The 18,746-nt window shown below is 44.1% G+C and overlaps 1 protein-coding gene across 1 annotated transcript in view; it reads right to left on the bottom strand.

Moving 5' to 3' along the window:
- LOC147702705 (uncharacterized) overlaps positions 1-18,279 on the bottom strand; it is a 139,716-nt gene extending 121,437 nt beyond the window's left edge. Inside the window, exons 1-3 of the mRNA XM_086928821.1 lie at positions 18,169-18,279; positions 13,642-13,790; positions 5,959-6,066 (exon numbers count right to left, since the gene is read on the bottom strand). Coding sequence (XP_086784947.1) covers positions 5,959-6,066; positions 13,642-13,790; positions 18,169-18,180 — 269 coding nt within the window. The 5' untranslated portion in view covers positions 18,181-18,279. The remainder of the gene's footprint in view (positions 1-5,958; positions 6,067-13,641; positions 13,791-18,168) is intronic.
- Positions 18,280-18,746: the final 467 nt, after the last annotated feature.

Raw genomic sequence — 18,746 nt, 5'->3', positions numbered from 1 at the left:
TTTATCTTTTGGAGTTTTTATGTCCTCACTGGACATGAAAACTAATACAGAAAAATCCCACATAATGATTGCTGGAGCTGCAGGTAGGAAAAGAAAGTCGAAAACATTTTATTGTGCTGGTAAGGAGGTTAAGAGAGTCCCTTCCTTTCCATACTTAGGAGTGACTTGTGACGAAAAGGGCACCTGGGGTCCTCAGCTCTTGGTCAAAAGCAGCGCTGTTGCTAGAGCGGCAGCAGGGCTGCTAGGCTTTGCTAAAAAACTAGGTGCCCGTCCCATGGAGAGCATCATCAAAGTCTATAAAGCAAAATGTTTGTCCGTTGCCCAGTATGGCTCTGCTATCTGGGGATATACTAGCTCCGTTAAAATACAGAATGTAGAAAATAAATTTTTGAGATCTCTGCTTTCTGTTCCCCAATCAACCTCGACCTTTGCACTGCATACAGAGCTAGGCTTAGGCTATATATCTGATACTCTAAAACTAGCCCCAGTAATTGGTTGGATAAAAACCTGGCTTAATCAGGAGCTTACTTTAAATCATATTATCTTAAAGGATTGTTTAACCCTGGATAGAGCCCTTAACATCCCATGGGTAAGATACGTGAAAACGCAGCTAACTTTAGCTGGACGTCCGGAACTCTTCTCATCTCCAGGTGTGATAACTCACGAAGATCTCAAATTAGTTAAAAACACTCTGATGAATTTATACGCCCTGGAGAGGGAAGCTACAGAGCTAAAAAAAACCATGGTAAGGAAACATTGTATGCTGTCTTCTGTTCCAGGAATAGAACCATATCTTCTCCTGGTAACAAATTCTTATCATCGTTTCCTTTTAACGAGATTTCGTTTTGATTTAATTCACTTTATACTGGGCAACTTTAGAACCTGGATTAGACCTGATGATGCCGAACCATGTGATTGGGACCACTTTTCCACACAGGACACGATGCACTTTATCATGTTTTGCGGACATTATAGTGAAATCAGAAAAAGATACCTGCTCCCAATATTACGCAATCAGGGTTTTATTCAGGTAAAACCAGCCCTGTTGTTCTTGCAACTCCTACCTAATGTTAAAGTAGCTTTTTCTGTTGCTAGTTTTCTAGTTGCAGGAGCACGTTTAAATAAGCATCGCACAAGAAATAGGCACTTTATCTCTGAATAATGAATTTCCTCCTTACTTAATCTACTTGAATGAGTTGTGTTTTAATAAGCCCCTCTTTTTTATCTTTTATTATTTTTAAATATTCATGTATGATTCATTGTAAATTTAGTGTTCTTAAAATAATGATTGTCTGTTTTAAATTCTGTAATAATCTGTGCTTTGATGAAATGGTGATATGTAATTTTGCTCGTTCTTTTATGGTTTTTATTAACCGAATAAAGATAATTGACTGACTGACTGGTGGTGGTGGAGGTGCTACTTTCAATGCCAGATGAAGTGGAGGATGAGCATGGCCGAATTGGACTCTGTTGCGCACTTACAGTTACAGCACCACTACTTGAGGTAACGGAGGTCAAGCTGGATGGAGGTCCCTGCCGGCCCTTCTGAAGAGAAAATTTGGCAGCTGTAGGTCGTGTTGGTGTAGTAGTTTCCTGTGTTGGTGGTGGTACTAGTGCCACGCCGGCCACATCCCGCACAGCAGCATTTTGGGATAGGGTAAAAATGTCTGTCTGCTGCATGCCCGCTGGGGCTGGAGTGATGACTGTGATGAGTGTGTCGTCATCGTCAGACTCTTCATCAGCAACAGAATACACCACTTCTACTGCTTCTTCGTCATCACCCATAAGTGGAAGCCTTGCGGGAACCTTCCTTTTACCTAGCTTTGCCGGATCATGGCATGCCTCCCTCTCAGACTGAATTGGTGGGTGCCAATCAAGATCTAGATCATCAGGAGGAAGGGGGCTTGAAGAAGAACTTGTACTAGCCCACCTTTTCCTTGCTGGGGATCTGGAAGACAATGGATCATCAGGACTCAGAGTGACTTGCTCGGCTGATACCTCCGCATGAATCTCGATTTCCCTTATGTGCCGCTACTTCTGGAGGAACAAGCATTGTGGGCAGTTGTGCCTCTCCTTGCGCTCATCCTTGCACCTTTCCTTGCGCCTTCCCTTGCAACTCTCCTTGCGCCTTTCCTTGCAACTCTCCTTGCAACTCTCCTTGCAACTCTCCTTGCAACTCTCCTTGCAACTCTCCTTGCGCCTTTCCTTGCGACTCTCCTTGCACCTCTCCTTGCACCTCTCCTTGCGACTCTCCTTGTTGCACCTGTGGTTGAACACTCGTCAGATGAGTTACACCCTGCGTTGATTGGATGCTAGTTTGCGATGAGTCAACGCCAACATCACTGGTCGATGGTGAAATAACAATTAAAGTGGCTGCCTCTGCGGCACTCTAGGGCTTGGGCCTAACTTGGCGTGGTGGCACTGAGACCAATAAAGCTGAGGTGCTGCTCCCAGCTTGGTCCCCGGTGGACACCGCTGCTGCAGGCGTAGTTTTTTTTCCCAAAAAAGTGTCGGTTGGCACAGCAGTCTCCTTAGTAAGTGGCGCCACTTCCTTCTTCTGCTCCTTCTTACTGCAAGTGGCACTGGCAACTTTCTTGGTAGAGGAGCTACGGCTACCTTTCTTTGGGCCCATCTTCTTCAGATGTCAGAAGAACAGCAGGACGCAGCTGCACGAGTTGCAGAGTTGTCTGTGGCCACGTGACGTCACATGACGTTGTGCACACACAGCAGCAGGACTTCTTCCTGGCACTACAACACGTGATGAATGATGATGAGGATGATTCCTGATTCTCACTTCTCAGTCTTTGTGCACCTAGAAGCAAAGAAACCAGAGGAACATCAGTTAAATAAATGTTGCATATGTCGTGCTTCAATTAATACTATTGCAACTAGGCATTTTATTATTATTAACACAACACACCCAAAAACGGAAAGACCCGAAATAAAAATTGCAATTCTAATCAATAATGGATGTTTAGATTAATAGAAGAGAGACCACACAGAGAGAGTTGTTTCATGCACCCATTCATAACCCTAGGCCTACTGGCCCGCAAGCTTGCTGGCCTATGGCAAAAAACTGCCTGGCCTCAATATGCCCCCACCCACATGGCCAGGCCCTGGACTAGGCCTCAAACTGGCCCCCACCCACATGGCCAGGCCCTGGACCAGGCCCCAACAACACCCAAAAAATCAAAACACACACAAAAATCACCTCAATCCATGCCTTAAATGATGTTTAAATTCAAGAGACCCCACAGAAAGACTTGGTCCATGCACCACTGAATACCCCTGGGCATAATTGATGAAAGCAAGACAGACTGGGAGCAGACCTTTGGCACAAAGCACACTGCCTGGCTTCAAAAAGGCCCCTAGACCCCCACCCACAAATTATGTTTAAATTCAAGAGACCCCACAGAAAGACTTGGTCCATGCACCCCTGAGTACCCCTGGGCATAATGGATGAAAGCAAGACAGACTGGGTGCAGGCCTATGGCACAAAGCACACTGCCTGGCTTCAAAATGGCCCCTAGACCCCCACCCACAGGGCCAGGCTCTAGACCAGGCATCAAAAGGCCCCCACCCACATGGCCAGGCCCTGGACCAGGCACCAACACCCAAAAAATCTAAATACACACAAAATTCACCTTAATACAATGCCATCCATGGCCTAAATTATGTTTAAATTGAAGAGACCCCACAGAAAGACTTGGTCCATGCACCATTGACTACCCCTGGGCCTACTGGCTAGTGTGGCTTTAACACGCACCCCAAAATTTAAAAAAACTTCCACATATAACAGTGAGCTACTCAATAACTTGCCATAAATGATATTTAAGTTCAACAAAACTCACAGAAACAGTTTATCATACACCCACGACTAACCCTGGGCCTACTAGATACTGTGGGTACCCACAATATATTTTTTTTAAAGTTGTGAAAAAGTTTATAAATTGTAGTTGCAGCAACTGCATGCCCCAAACAAACAACACTAACTTAATTGTAAAATCTCAAATCCAAAAGTGATCCCAAAAAAAAGTCCTCAAATACAAATATCCAGCAGCAGCCACAAAGAGTAATCCTTCCAGCTCCAGGTCCAAATGAAAAGTGACCAGGACATGGACAAAGCACTGGGAGGAGCCTACTGGACAGGAACAGGAAGTTAGAGACTGTGGGGCACTTCCTCCCTCCCACCCCCCCAAACAAATGGTCTCCTTGCACAAAAAAGCAGCCAAATGTCAATCTGATGAGTTATTCTGATTCAAATCATCATTTTCAGGAAGTTTATCCTGCCAGTTTCTTGTGCAGAATTGCAATTTGAGCAATTTCGGGAAATCGAGCTGTTCAAATCTCCCACCGGATGTCAGCTGCGTGTCGCATCTTCGTCTTCGCAATGGTTTTTTTTCGCGGTGCGTGATCGCTGGCCCTTATGACGTATTCGCGTTCAACACGTCTCGCAGTGCAAGATGGCAGGACGCTATGACATAGTTGCAGTCGAAAAGTCTTGCGCGATCACGCAGCAAGATCGAAAATGGCGCAGCGCACGCAAACTGGGAGGAAAACAACTCAGCAAACTCAGAATCACAGTAAGTCAACGCCGCGCGCACGAGATTGTGTTTTTGAATCGCAACCAAGCAAAAAAAATCCGCCAACTCGCGAATTGCGAATTCTTTGACAATTTTGCACGATTCGCAGACTGCGAAATTGTCAAAAATTCGCACATTCCGCGAGCGAAAAGAATTTTCAGCCCATGCTTAGCAAATATGAATTGTATACGTTTTTGTGCATTATGTGTTACATTTATTTGATTTTGAGTGTTGTAATGTTCATGATTGGACTTGTAAGAACAGATTCTTTGGATAAGATTTTGCACTCTTTTTTGAGTGCCATAGCGTTGTGGAGCAGGAGGCGAAGTCTTCACAGTCCAAGCATAATCTCACTCTTTTCGAAAGTCGGCATTTTCATGCCCTAGCCATTTAGTGCCTGCAACCTGTCTCTGGGTCACATGACTGGGTGTAGTTGACAGTTGAACTTTGTATATTCCTCCTAGACAGCGTCACACAATGGGGAGGTTAGGTGTGACTGGATGGGCCATCACTGGCAGAATGGGTGGGAAGAACTGTACCTAGCCCCAATTGTCCTGCCTCGACACAAATGCCTGCCAAAAGGTAGTCTGGAACCAGTGCCAGGAACGCAGTGCAGCTGTGCATTTCAAAGGCATGCCTCTCCCCACTTCAAAGACACATATGGGTACATATACTGGACCTCAGACACCACCATTAAAATACACTTCTGGACCTGTTGACACTCTGTCAGGAAGCAGGACTGCTGTGCTGCTGAATGGACTGCCACTCTGCTTGTCTGCTGCTCTGAAGGAAATGTTTCCCTGCTGTGCTGACCTGCTGCCCTCTTGCCTGGGTGAGAATGACTGGACCAGCATCTCTTGAATCCAGAACCTGTTATAGCTGGCAACAACTCGTCAGCAATTTCATAAAGAATTGTATTCATGCGATGCAGAAAACGGTATTTCATGGTACAGCAGTTTCATTAAGAATTGTATTCATATTATACAGAAAACGGTATTTCATGCTGCAGTACATTTGTCATTCATCATTACTTGGTATAGTACTGCAGGGAAATTCATTGTGTACTTTTTATTGATTGCCACTGTGATTGGTGTACTGATAATTACAACATGTGCCTTCTGATCATGAGTGCTCTGCAAATGCTCAAATAATAAAAAATAGTAAAATTATCCAACTGTAGCTCAAATATGTGTCTTTGAATCACGAGTGCTCTGCAACTGCCCAAATTATGTAAATCATTTAGTCTAACGTGCGCACGTGTTAACAGTCGCTCCTTCCACATGTGCATTCAGAATCAGGAACAGGGTGCTTGGGTATTCAAAGCACGCACTCCCCTTCACACGCGCTTCGCTTTTTGGAAATCCCCTGTACTCACCTAACTTCATCCAGCTCCAGCGTTGCTCTCGTCGTCCTGTCAGCTCTCAAAGAAGTTCCAGTTCCTGTTGTTCCCTGGAATCCAGTCCCCCGGGTCGTCTTCCGGCTCCTAGAAGAAACAATAAACAAAAAACAACTCAATCGGTAAAGTGCATTTGAACTTGCTGACATCGCAGTAAGCCATTTTTACCCTTTTGGCTCAGCCAGGACATTAGGAATACATTCGAACTGAAGAATTTTGAAATTAAGACTCTTGAAAGACTCAAAATAACATTTCGTTGAAAGCACAGATAATAAGAGTTCTGAAGGAGAAAAGTATGGAGCACTGAAAACTCCTTATTGTAGAAAGGGTAATTCATGCAACTGGCATTGGAATAACACTGATAAAAGTGTTAAAGCATTTGTATCTGTAACTGTGCCTATTATCTCTTGTGTATATTTTCTTTGTCATTTACCTTTTAGTTAGCAAATAATTTGGGGCACTTTTCAAGACACAGTCAGGTATGTTAACAATTCAAATGAACAAATCTGATTCATGTAAATGCATTTTTACATTGGTTGGTTACAATCTCTTAATTACCCTGGTGTTCTAGATAACAATTTTATGAAGAGCTACATTAGGAAATAGTGTAGCAACGTGCGCTTCTTTCAGAAGTAGATGATTAGGAAATCTTCTCCCATTCAGTAGGCACCTTTCATTTAGTAACTGTTCAAGGATTTAGCAACCAAGAATAACCAAAGTTATTGAGTTTTAAAGGTGCTTATTTTTTCCTTGCTACAGAATAAGCAACACAGTCCTGAAGTTCTCCATGACAATACCAATATCTTCACCCCTTCCACCAGAGAGACATTCCAGAGAGGCACCCCTACAGCACCAACAAATATCTCTTGTTTCTCTTGTCTCTCACTCCTATCTCCCTTCCCCCGGGGAGTTATTGGAGTGACAAGCATGTACCCTCCTTGTCATTTTGGAAATTGTCAGGGGGATCTGGGAACAGTCAGCATCACGGAAGGAACAATCGGAGTACAAGTGGGTGACCTTGTAACAGAACCTAGAGTGAAACCAAGGGCTAGTTGGCTCGCCTCCTGATCTGAAACTTCAGGAACATAACAGGCTTCCAACAACCTTGCATCTGCACCTGGACTCTGCCATCTTTGAGTCCACCCTACCAAGTGATGCTACCCCAGTCCTGGACCCTTGAAGTGGGCTTAAGGTGCTTTGGCAGCCTCTGGGGTACAGGCGGAGTTATTGGAGTGACAAGCATGTAACCTCCTTGTCATTTTGGAAATTGTCAGGGGGGTCTGGGAACAGTCAGCATCACGGAAGGAACAATCGGAGTACAGGTGGGTGACCTTGTAACAGACCCTAGAGTGAAACCAAGGGCTAGTTGTCTCACCTCCTGATCTGAAACTTCAAGAACATAACAGGCTTCCAACAACCTTGCATCTGCACCTGGACTCTGCCATCTTTGAGTCCACCCTACCAAGTGATGCTACCCCAGTCCTGGACCCTTGAAGTGGGCTTAAGGTGCTTTGACAGCCTGTGGGGTACAAGCGGAACCAATGCATCTCCTCCTCTGAGCAGCCCAAACCCGACCGGAACCGGCACACCTTTGCTGTTGCATGGATTGGACCAGTCACAAAGAACTGCATCTCCTCCACAGATGGCAATGCCTTCAGGAACTGCCACTGCGTGATGCATCGCCAGCGCAGGCCCTTGCATCCCTCATCGTCGGCAGCCTCGATGATGATGCCGGACTCCGCATAGCAGCTCTTCAGAACCGACACTATCTGCACACTGCATCTTGACAATGTACTTTACATCGCCAGCCCCCATTGGTAGGATCTTCCATGACTTTGCAGGCCCTCACACCGCAGCCTCGTTGTATCACAGAACCGATGCAGTACTTCAACTGTGCAATGCATCTTCAACAGGGATCCTTGTAACGCTTCACAAACAAGGATTTAAGGTACTTCTTTCAGCAGGCATAACTGGATCCCTATAGCCGGCCTGCACTCCATTGCAGTCTTCCTAAACTTGTGACTTTGTCTCGTGTCTCGATCCGGTGCAACATATATCCACAGTTGCCGCTTTGTGCTTTTTGGCTTCATGAGGTTAGAATTAAAAACAAAATCTTTAGCTACTGTAATACAAGTTGTAAGAACTCTTGTTCCTTCTGCTGGGGAGGGTAATTCTCTAACAGTGGTTGATGAATAGGCATTATTTAATCTTGGGTGAACTCTGGTGCTTTACTCAGTACATTAACATTCTATCACAACATTTGTGAGAACACCAGTAGTAATATCACAACCAAAAGTAAAGTGGGATATAGTAATTTTGAGATGCACTATTGCTACTATGCTCTGAATTATAAACTCTTGAATGAGCAATCACCCCAGCAATTGGTGCTTGAGCACTGATTCTTGTATCGTTTCCACATGTTTTGCAAGCTTTTTTCAAGGAAAATTTCAAAAGTCTTACACCAGCAAAGTGTGTACGGGAAAAAGAACTTTAAAGTGTCATAGCTCCTAATGTGTGCTGGTAGGAGTGCAGCATCACAAATCCAGCCATTATGTTGTCAGCCCCTAACCACCATCATGGTTGCTCTGTACAGACAGGGAGTGCAGAGATGTAGACTCAGCTCCCACCTGCAGTTGGTCACAACTTCTCCTGCACCAGAATTGCTCGCTTGAGCCTTATGTGAACATTAGTGCTTTTAAACATTCGTTTTTGCCTTATTTCAGTACCTAACCTTAATATCACTTTAACCTTTGGTTTTTTTTGTGAACTTCTATGGAAAGCTAAAATCTCATTAGAATTCCAAGCTATAGCTGTCATGATCAGCCAAATGCGCCTACTGAACTACCAGTACCACAATGCCTAGCAACTGGGAGGAGCTGGGAAACCTATAAAGAATGCTGTAGTGCATTGTGGGTCGTACGTGATTTGTAGCTCGAATCTGGACCCGAGCTTTGGACCTTCGAACCTGATCTAGGCTGTGTTGCTTTGCCCAGCATTTCCTGACTATTGTGGATCACTTGCGGTTTCAGCAGCTGTCGAACGCATGGCTGAGTGTCTAGTTCGTGAGTAATAGAAGCCCGCTAATTCAACATTGCTAGCGTCTCGGCTGAGACGTTAGAGAGACTGTTTGTGAAACCTGCTGTTTCTTCTTGCCCGGCGGCTGCCGAGCACTTTCTGGTACACGCCTCATTTGCTAGAGCGTCAGAAGAACATTACGCTCTCGACGGAGCCACTGTTAATTTATTGCACTTCAATTGGCATTCCTTGGTTTCACGAGGAAATCTGCTGAACTATTTTTGGAATTAATTTCCTTTTGGAAAAAGCTGCCGGCTGGAGTGTTTCCGAACATTTGTAAGTACAGGCGCTTCTCGGATGAGATGCGCTTGGTTTCTGTTTTCTTCACCAAAAATATAAAAGGATTCTTATCACCGTTTCTTGGAACTATAAGGTCGTGACTTTGTTCAGGTTTCGGAATATAGAGACTTGCTAATCCTTTATTCTTGGAACTGTTTCACGCAAGACTGGGTTGATCTTTGAATCTAACAGCATTATTTTTGGTTCGATTTTTGTTCTATTTTTCATTTTGGAGAGGGATTATTTTAGTTTTCAATTGGGAAGGCTGGAAGAGGAGTAAACAGGGTATAGAGACGTTATCTGATACCTACCAAAACAGGGAGAAGAACAGCCTACAGCTAGTCGTCTTGGTAGGTGGTGTTTTAGCGAGACATTACTGAGAGTAGTTAGGCTTTATATGTACTCATCAACGTGTTCTCTTTTTCTTCTCGTTTCAGCCTCCTTTCCCGTTCCAGTCCCTTCCTTACCTTTCCCTCGCCTAATTTCCTTTATGCTCTGTGTTGTTATACAGTCAGAGTGTAGGGCTATTGGGAGGTGGACCCCTTTTAAGCATCTACCTGATCCTGAGGAAGCCCGGTCGTGACAATAGCTCACTTTAACCCTTGTTTTTTTCAGTGAATCTTTACATTACAGCTTTATTCTAATAAAATGGCATTAAGGAGTGCCTCACTTTTGTCTTAAATACAAGAGGTTAGAGCTCTAGTTGTTCAACAGAACTCTGTGGTGATGCTGAAACTGATTACTTACTATGGAGTTAACTGACAGACTGCTGCAGGTGTGAAAGTACTTGTTTAACTCTGCATGTCAGAATGATTTGCTGAAATGAACGAGGAAGATGTTTGGCAACTCATAAATTATTACCTCATTTTAGCTTTCTAGAGCACTAACTATAATTTAAAAGACCGTTCCCCCTAGTTTTTATTGCTTCAGTATCCTATAGGAAATGATTTCGGTTTTACAGCTTTGTTTCGATCAAGATGGTGTTTAGATGTGCCACACTTGTGTCATAAATATTGAATGCTGGCACTCCAGTTGTTCAATTTTACACTTTGGGAAGCTGCAGTAGAATACTAGGGAGTTAACTGACAGACTTCTGCTGGTGTTAAATGTACTTGCTTCACGCTGCATATCAGAATGTTTTCCTAACATGGATGAAACGATATTTGAGAACTTGTAGAAAATGTGTCCTCATTTTAACTTCTGGAGCACTAACCTTAATTTATATGGCACACGAATACATTTAGATGATTTCAGATGTGCCACAGTTTTGTAATGAATACAGAATCTTAGCAATCTAGAAGTTCATTAGAACACTATAGGAAGGTGCTGTTCTGAACTGGGAATCAGCTGATAGGCTGCTGCCGTTGGAAGTACATGTTCTACTCATTATATCAGACTGTGTTCTTCAATAGCTGAGTAAGATATTGTGAAGTTATGAGATCCAGCTCTGAGTTATATACTTGCTTCAACAGTGTTTGAATGAAACGTGGCTCCAAGCCCAGCACACTCCTGGGAACTGAATCCATCCATCATCATTCTACAACTACCACCAACAGCCACAATATCAGCAATACCATGTAGTCCCAGGTTAACCAGAAGTACATTGGGGAGTGTGACGCGGCCATCAACCACATGATCAACACCAAGCTGTATGCCTCCTACATCTACCTGTTTATGCCCTACTTCTTTGACTAGGACAATGTGGCCCAAGGGCCAGTTGGCAAAATTCTTCAAGGAGCAGAGCCACGAGGAGCTCGTGCAGGCAGTGAAGTTTATGAAGCATCGAACAAGCATGATGGGCATATGGTGCTACAGGATATCAAGAAACCAGACAGTGATGAGTGGAGTAATACTTTGGAGGCCATGCAGCTGCAGAAGACAGTGAACTGGGCCCTGCTCGACCTGCACAAGCTGGCAACCGATAAAGTCGACCCCCATTCTGTGACTTCCTGGAGTTTGAGTACCTAGAGAGCAGGTGAAGGCCATCATGAAGCTTGGAGATTGTATCACAAGCCTGGCATGGCGAGTACTTGTTTGACAAGCACTCCCTGGAGGAAAGAAGCTAAGCTCCCCCAGGAGGGAACACCAGTCTGCTGCACTCACTCCCTCGAAACCTGCATTTTTCCATTATTTACACTGCTGTGACACCATCAGAGAGTGAATGGGGTGGGGTTCTTCTATATGTATCCAGGCTACCTACAGTGGTAGCTGTGCTTGCCTGCATGTTTCACGAATTCAAAGTTTTCAGCATCTTCAAAAAAAGAAAAGATATTTAGAAGTTATAGAAAATGTGTTCTCATTTTAGCTTTTGGAGCACCTTCCATAATCCCGTGATGGTGCCTAATGGCGCTATCTCCATACGGGAGACCGGTGTCCTAGGAGCAGCTGAATAAAGACAACAGGACACCCAGCATAACAGTGCATCAGCCCACATGGGTGTATTAATGTTTTAATTTAATTTACTGCTACATTGAAGAACTCACTAAAGGTAAACTTTCATGCACTACAGGATCCAGGATGCCGCGCTGCGGACACGCCCATAAGGGCAGGACCTTTATATTTGAGTGCATGACAAACATTCAACGTATGCAGATGCCATTGAGAAAGGGAAAAGATTCCCGAAACCGGTTTGGCTATGGAAAGGAAGATGACTGTTCCCTCTGCGTCTCCCGCTGCAACTGCTCCTTGAAATGAAATGGATGCAATTTTGCCGATCGAGTGGCTCTTCCACCGAGGGCTCAACTTCTTGTTGGGATATATATATATATATATATATATATATATATATATATATATATATATATATTGACAAGACTCGCTCCAATTGCAACTTCCAGCCGGATTCGCATAGAAGACAAGACAGACCCAGTTTGGTGCTTTGATTTTATTTCTTAAACGCCACCAAGATCCTCACGACGCGTTTCTGCAGATCCCTGCCTTGATATATAATGTGAATTATATGCACTGGATTAATGAGACTGATATCATTTTGTGGACACAATGACTGGGACATAACGGTGAATACTTTTGCGAGGGTCATTTCTGCAGACACATAACCCTCTACATAAGTAGCTGCCCCTGGAATGTGCAACTAGGAGTCCCTTAGTTATGATTTGCCTACTTGTAATGTCCTTTGGCAGAGGTGGGTGAGCTGAATGGCAGAGTAGACACGCGTGTTCCATCACACTTGGATGCTGGATTATGCCATGTTAGGAAGTAAGGAACTGTATCTCTGAATGTTTGTTGCCTGAATGGGAGAATATTGATGCAGGTGTATGTGCAAGCTCACCTGCAGACTTCACTGTAATATGTTGTGGAGGTAAACACGTCCTCGGCTGGTTGAAACCTCCCTTGTTCGGCAGTCATAAGAGTGGGAGTCTGCTGACTTAGTAATATATGTGTCACTGTTTCTGAGTACATTGTGGATATCTGTTTAATTTACTTACTTCATTGGCACCATTTCAGGAGTTATTTTGGCATTTGTTTGGACAAGTAAAGATCAAGAGTTCTGTATCTGTATCTTGGATGTTGGGTCATTTGAAAAATGCTGTGCATGATATGATGTCACTATAGCAGAAATGTTCAATCATTGCTATGTAGGACTCTAGCACAAAATGTAGTTAGGGTGTACTAAAAGCTAAATATAAATTATAAACCTTTTTTTGTAATACACATTGAGAAAGACGTGACTGAAAATCTGTTGTCTAGTTATAGCCCCAGTGTCTTCTGGAAGTTCACTTGCAGCAGGTGAAGGAACTGCCTGAATATTGGAATATTTAGTGCGATTGTTTAGCGAAAGGCTCAGCAAGCTGGAGTTGTTTTTCTGTGAGGGAGGAACGCCTCTTGGAAACTCTCTGCAGTCCACCATCCTGCACAGTGATGAAAAGAAGACGAAACTTTCACCCATAATCTGGGACAAGCACACCCTCACTTCCTATGAATATGTGGGCTGGAAAGACAATTCAACATTGTTGCAGTTATCCAAAATCTGTAGTCATGTTTAAATTGAATATTTCGCAAATAAGAATGGGAGAACTCTAAAGTGTAATCGTAATGGTGGACCATTCATCAAATAAAGAAATAAACCTGCATCCTACCTATGACAATGCAACGCAGCAGCATTCCTACATTTATTTTCTGCCTGAAGGTTCAAACGCCACATGCACTGCAGTAGAGAGTGACATATGCAATGCTTAGGCGCATTAACAACCTGAACTGTTGTGTTTTTGTATTAATGCGATAAAGATGTTTTGACAGCGAATGCCCACAACAGTGACATCAATACAGTTAAAAGCCAAAGGAACTCACAATTGAGAGGCTTCGGTTGACTTCCTGAGCCTCTTCGATCTCCAGTGACTTGAGCAATGGTCGCTACCAGGACCTCCAGCTCCCTCACTGGCTCTCTCCAGACTTGATGAAGTGAAGGAGGTATGCATCTTTGCCCGGATTCCATAAACCTGAGGTAACAAAGAGACAGACGGGTGCCACATATTTAATGGAAGCAAGTGCAAGGTGGGTGCTGCAGTAACATCTATGCCTCCCATTACATCCCCACCTGCCTTCCTCGTTACAGTCATCAAAAGAGTATCCCTGCAACGCCGGTGGGACAGACTTCAACAAAACATAAATAAATGTCAACTGCAGAAATGTCACTATATGGCTACAGATCCTTTTCCTGGGCCATAAAGGTGGCGTTAACCCGTGTCACTTCCTTTTTTTCTCTGTATGAATGACATGTACAACTTCACTAAGCAAAATAAGAATTGTTAGCGTTTTCTTTCTTAATTAAATAATGAAAATACATGTTTTACCTGTAAATGTTTCACTTGCATGGAGATAAGTCTGCTTTCACTGCCTGCCTCTGCATTCAGAAAGCTTCTACTTCTGCTGCTCCACTTAGCAATTAGCAGTCACATTATTAATCTCCAGCAGCGCCCTTGCATTAGCTAAGTGTGGTCTCGTTATCTTAATGCATAGTAAATAATGCATGTTCCTTGCAATGACTTGCCATATTCTGAGAAGCCGCATTTATAGTTGTAAAAAGACACCTTATTCTAAGATGGCAGTGATTCCATTCTTTACCTCCTTTGGGCAAGACCACGCGGTGATCTCAGGTTCTTTTTAACGTCACCATATCCTAATATAGAGAAAAGTTTAACGTGTTTCTTGTTCAGTATTGTGCTCCATACAGTCCTACCACTTTGTGTCATGGAGGAATTGGGAAAGTGTGCTTCCAAAAGGAGTCATATTGGTTCTCAATAGTCAGGATAAGAGGCTCCCTGGCCCACCATTCGAGGCCGCAGCCTGATTTGCCTGCAACTGAGATGCTGCAGGATATGATCAACAAAGCAGCGGAGGCCACCTTTTATAGCAGAGAAGCTCTTCTGCCCCTAAAAAAAGCGTTCTTTAATTCAAGATACAGAGAGCTCTGAGGAAGATGATGAACAAAGGGGGCCAACGTATACTGGCTGCTAAACAATTGGAGCAAATTCAGCATGTAAGACTTAATTTAGGTTTTCCTGGAGCCGCTACTCAAGAGGAGGAAGGCAGTTTGTTTCTTCAATACAGAAAGAGCTGGAATACCCTTCATTGCATAAGGGTGTAAAGAAGGTCCTGGATAAGAAACAGAGGAAAATAGAAAGAATCCAGTTTTCCAAGAACCCTCTTCGGAGGCTAGCCCTGGGATTGTGCCACTTGAAAGGGTAAGATTGAAATTGTTGGGTTGTTCACCTTAGGTAATGCTCTCTGTTTCCCATTTCAGAAGGCAGATTATGCTTAAACTCCATGAAGCGCACTGGGAACACTTTAATGCTTAGTAACTTTCTAAAGGTTTTAAAGTTCATTGTTGTGATGTGGGATAGTACTTTAATTTTAGTGGGATGTTTTTCTCTAATATTTGGCAGTCTCTACATTATGTAGCCAGTAGGCAGCAACTAGAACAATACAGGATTCTCCATTACCCTCTTTTGGTTATGTTGCATCAAGTCTTCTAAAGAGCTTTGTTAAGACCAGCCCCTGGGTCTTACCATCAGAACTATAAGGTCTTTCACAGGATCTTATTTTACTGGTTTTTGTTCTACCCCTTCTCCTCCACAGAAGTCTTGTTAGCACAATTTTGTGCTGCATAGAGATTCCCCTATCCATTTACACAGAACTTCACATGTTAAGAAAGTTGTTTTTCTTTCTTACTTTTGGGTTTGCCATCGAGGAACACAGACCAGCTACAGCGACCTTTAGCAGCTGGGTTACAGTGACTATCTCCTTAACTTACTAGAAAGCAGGTATTCCCCTGCCTTCTGTTCTTCAGGGTCGCTCGACCAGAAGTGACGCCACTCGTGGGCTGCTGCCAAGAGAGCTTCATTCAAAGACATTTGCAAATGTGCAACTTAGTCCTCTCTAAATACTTTCATCACTCAAAGTCCTAGTCTTGCTTGACATGGTTTAAGCTTTATGGACCAGGAAGAAGTGGGCCATATTGGTGGTGTTTACCCAGTTCACTTTAATTTATATCCAGGTGAAGTCTGTAACATGGTCAATGCAAAGCTCGTTTTGTAAGGACTGTAATGAGGAAGACGAAGACTTGGAATAGCCGATGAAGAATACAACAACGTAATCTGAGCATTCGTTCCTCCCACAAGTCTATACAGCGCCAAGGGAAGCAGTAAGACATGCTCACCTCGTATTGGTCTCTCATGAGGGTGTTCCCAGGTTTACTGCTCCCCCGCTATATCATAGCAAACAATTCTAGCCTTACAGAGGGGTAGGAAATGAGAGCGCATTCATACTTTCCTTTCTAGAAGACACGTGTTAAGGTGATAAAATGGATGAGGGATAACAGATAGTAAGTATAGCTATATGTGTCTGTGACCTCTCTACAGGCAGCATTACATATATTACTACATACAGTGCGCTATAGGGCGGTCCTTAGCACATGATTGGCTGGTTTTCTTCTCTGTCAGCCCCTGCTCTTTGTTGACTGGTTTTAATTCATATTCTTGAGTTTGTCCTGCCTCTAATGGATTTCTTCTTTACCCTCACTTTTGATTGGCTGAATTGTATCTATCCAATGCTGACATCACAGAATTATTTAACTATTTTTTTTTTTACTGTAACTTCTCATTTAGTACTCAATTAGATGGCATGTTGCAGGGTTGGATTGGAAATAAAAATCGGCCCAGCACCCTAAAAAAAGTGGCCCACATTTGTATATTGCCTTTCTGCAAAACACAGCTTTGGTGAAGTTTCATAAAATGAAGGGGGCTCCGACAGAGGCATGTTTTCGGCTCAGGCCCCTGCTCCCACTCAATATGCATACATTTATGGGCCAGCCCAGTGAGAGAAAGGGAGTGACACCTCTGCCCGTTGATAAAAGGGAGGTAATGAACGCCCAACTGCCTTCAGAAAGGCCACTCAGGGACCCACTGGGGGCATCCGAACAACACAGACACTGCCTAAATGGCCGCTCCCCCCTCCCCCTCACCCAGGCTTCCCAAAAAAGGAGCCCAATGCTGGAACTCGGATACCGGCCCCTCTGCCATTGCCGGAGTTCCCGCCTTACCAATCCGAACCTGTCATGTTCTCTCTTTGCAGCGGACTCTGCATATACTGCGCTCTTCCCCATGTCCTCCTAATGCCTCCCAGCCCGTATCTCTCCTACCACCCTCCTCACCAGGTTTTCTCTCCAATCCTCTCCCACAATTTCCCTCCTGCTCCATGACGCTGCCACCATTAACTATGACAATGCCTGATATTTGTAAAATACACTTGGAAATTGAGGCGTAAAATGCGTAATTCGGTGCATGCTCACTGAATTCCAATTGTAACCGAATTTACCAGGCTTTCTTCCCTAAATTTTACCCAGGCAAAATTGCAGGGGGTACAGGGAAACTCAGAATTCTTTAATTGGTGGTAACGGGCGGTAACTAAAAACAGTATACTTTTAACACGGTACTCCTGATCTAGGCTTAGATATTAACCTAATCTATATTTAAGGGGGAGAGTTCCATAGTGGGAGCTGGAAATGATTGTAGAAGCCAAGAATATTTTTTTTCGGACACTGTTTTGAAGGAACGCATGGTGTGTGTGCTGCTTTGCCAGCCTCCTTATCATAGGCTTAGCCCCCATCACACCCCTGCTGAACTGGCTAAAATGGTAGCCCTTCCATCTACGTGGCTTTCCAAAAGAGCTGCCCCAAGTGAACCGTGACCTACCCACTTGAGTCAGATTCCCCAGCTCGCGCATCCTCCACACCCGCCCACCGTGACTAATTAACCAGACTGGTTCCGCACGAAACTGGCAAACACGCCGCTGTCCATCTGTGAAGATCCCCCCCTCTCCCCACTCTCTCAAAACAATCCCAGATTAGAGCACCCGGCTTATCGTTAAAATACCCTTGCATCCCGCATCACTGACCTTCCTGATTCCGTATTGCATGACGGTAGACCCGGAACAAATAAGAAAACAATTCTCCGTCCTGTTCTTTTGAGGGTTTTTTTAACACGATAAAGGGTAAATGATTACCTCGAGTGGAATGTTACCACCGTTGAAGTCAAATATCTAGAATCTAAAATTGACATTATATACTCCATAAAAGAGAAAGAGCGAGTGATGTACGGTTTTACTGAACTATCCAATCTCACCATTTGTGATAAGATCAGATTTATATTTTGTGAATAGTTTTTACGCACCCGGTGCTTTCCTCAGTAGCAACTTTATATAATTACTCAAATCCGACAAACTGTTTTAACATTTTGCAGGGCGTCTCTGCCCTTCCAGTTTCGATCTCCCGGAGATACCTCCCCGGTGCTTGCTGCTCCTCTCTTACCGCACGCTTACCATACGATCCATGCAGCAGGCAGTGAGGAAACACGCTTACAGCTACACGGAACCGTTGCCGTGAGTCGGGTCATGTAGTTCTTAAATGTAGAACTGCCATTTTCCTTCAGGGGTGGAATGAAAAGCATTCGTCTCTCTGACACCTTTTGAGCTGGGATATGTGTGTTTGCCTTTAACCGCGTGGTAATGTTGCCACCTTGTGTCTCGTTTGAGTAGTGCACGTGCTCCGACCGGGGGGGCAGCATACGGAGGGAATGAGAACAAACAAAACTCCCACACTCGAAAATGAAGGCGGTGAGGGTGGGTTGGGAGGGGGCAGCCTTAGGAAAGGCAGAGCCAATGGCCAGGCTTAGATCTAAAAGTTACAGCACGAGTCGAGCCAGCAAAATCATTATTAGAGATAGCATAAAGCAGTGGCGGTTCTTCCTTGGGGGCGTTTGGGCGCCGCCCCCCCTGCTTTCTCGCCGTGCGAGAAGGCAGAAACAAATGGTAGTTATTTATAACTACCATTTGTTTCTGCCTTCTCGCACGAAGAGAAAGTAGAACTAACTTCCTGGTTTAGAGTGGGTGGTGTTCGA

Source organism: Lissotriton vulgaris, chromosome 7 (assembly GCF_964263255.1).
Source record: "Lissotriton vulgaris chromosome 7, aLisVul1.2, whole genome shotgun sequence".
Lineage (NCBI taxonomy): Eukaryota > Metazoa > Chordata > Amphibia > Caudata > Salamandridae > Lissotriton > Lissotriton vulgaris.
Note: the sequence above shows the minus strand (reverse complement) of the source record. Positions and strands in the feature narration are given on the sequence as shown.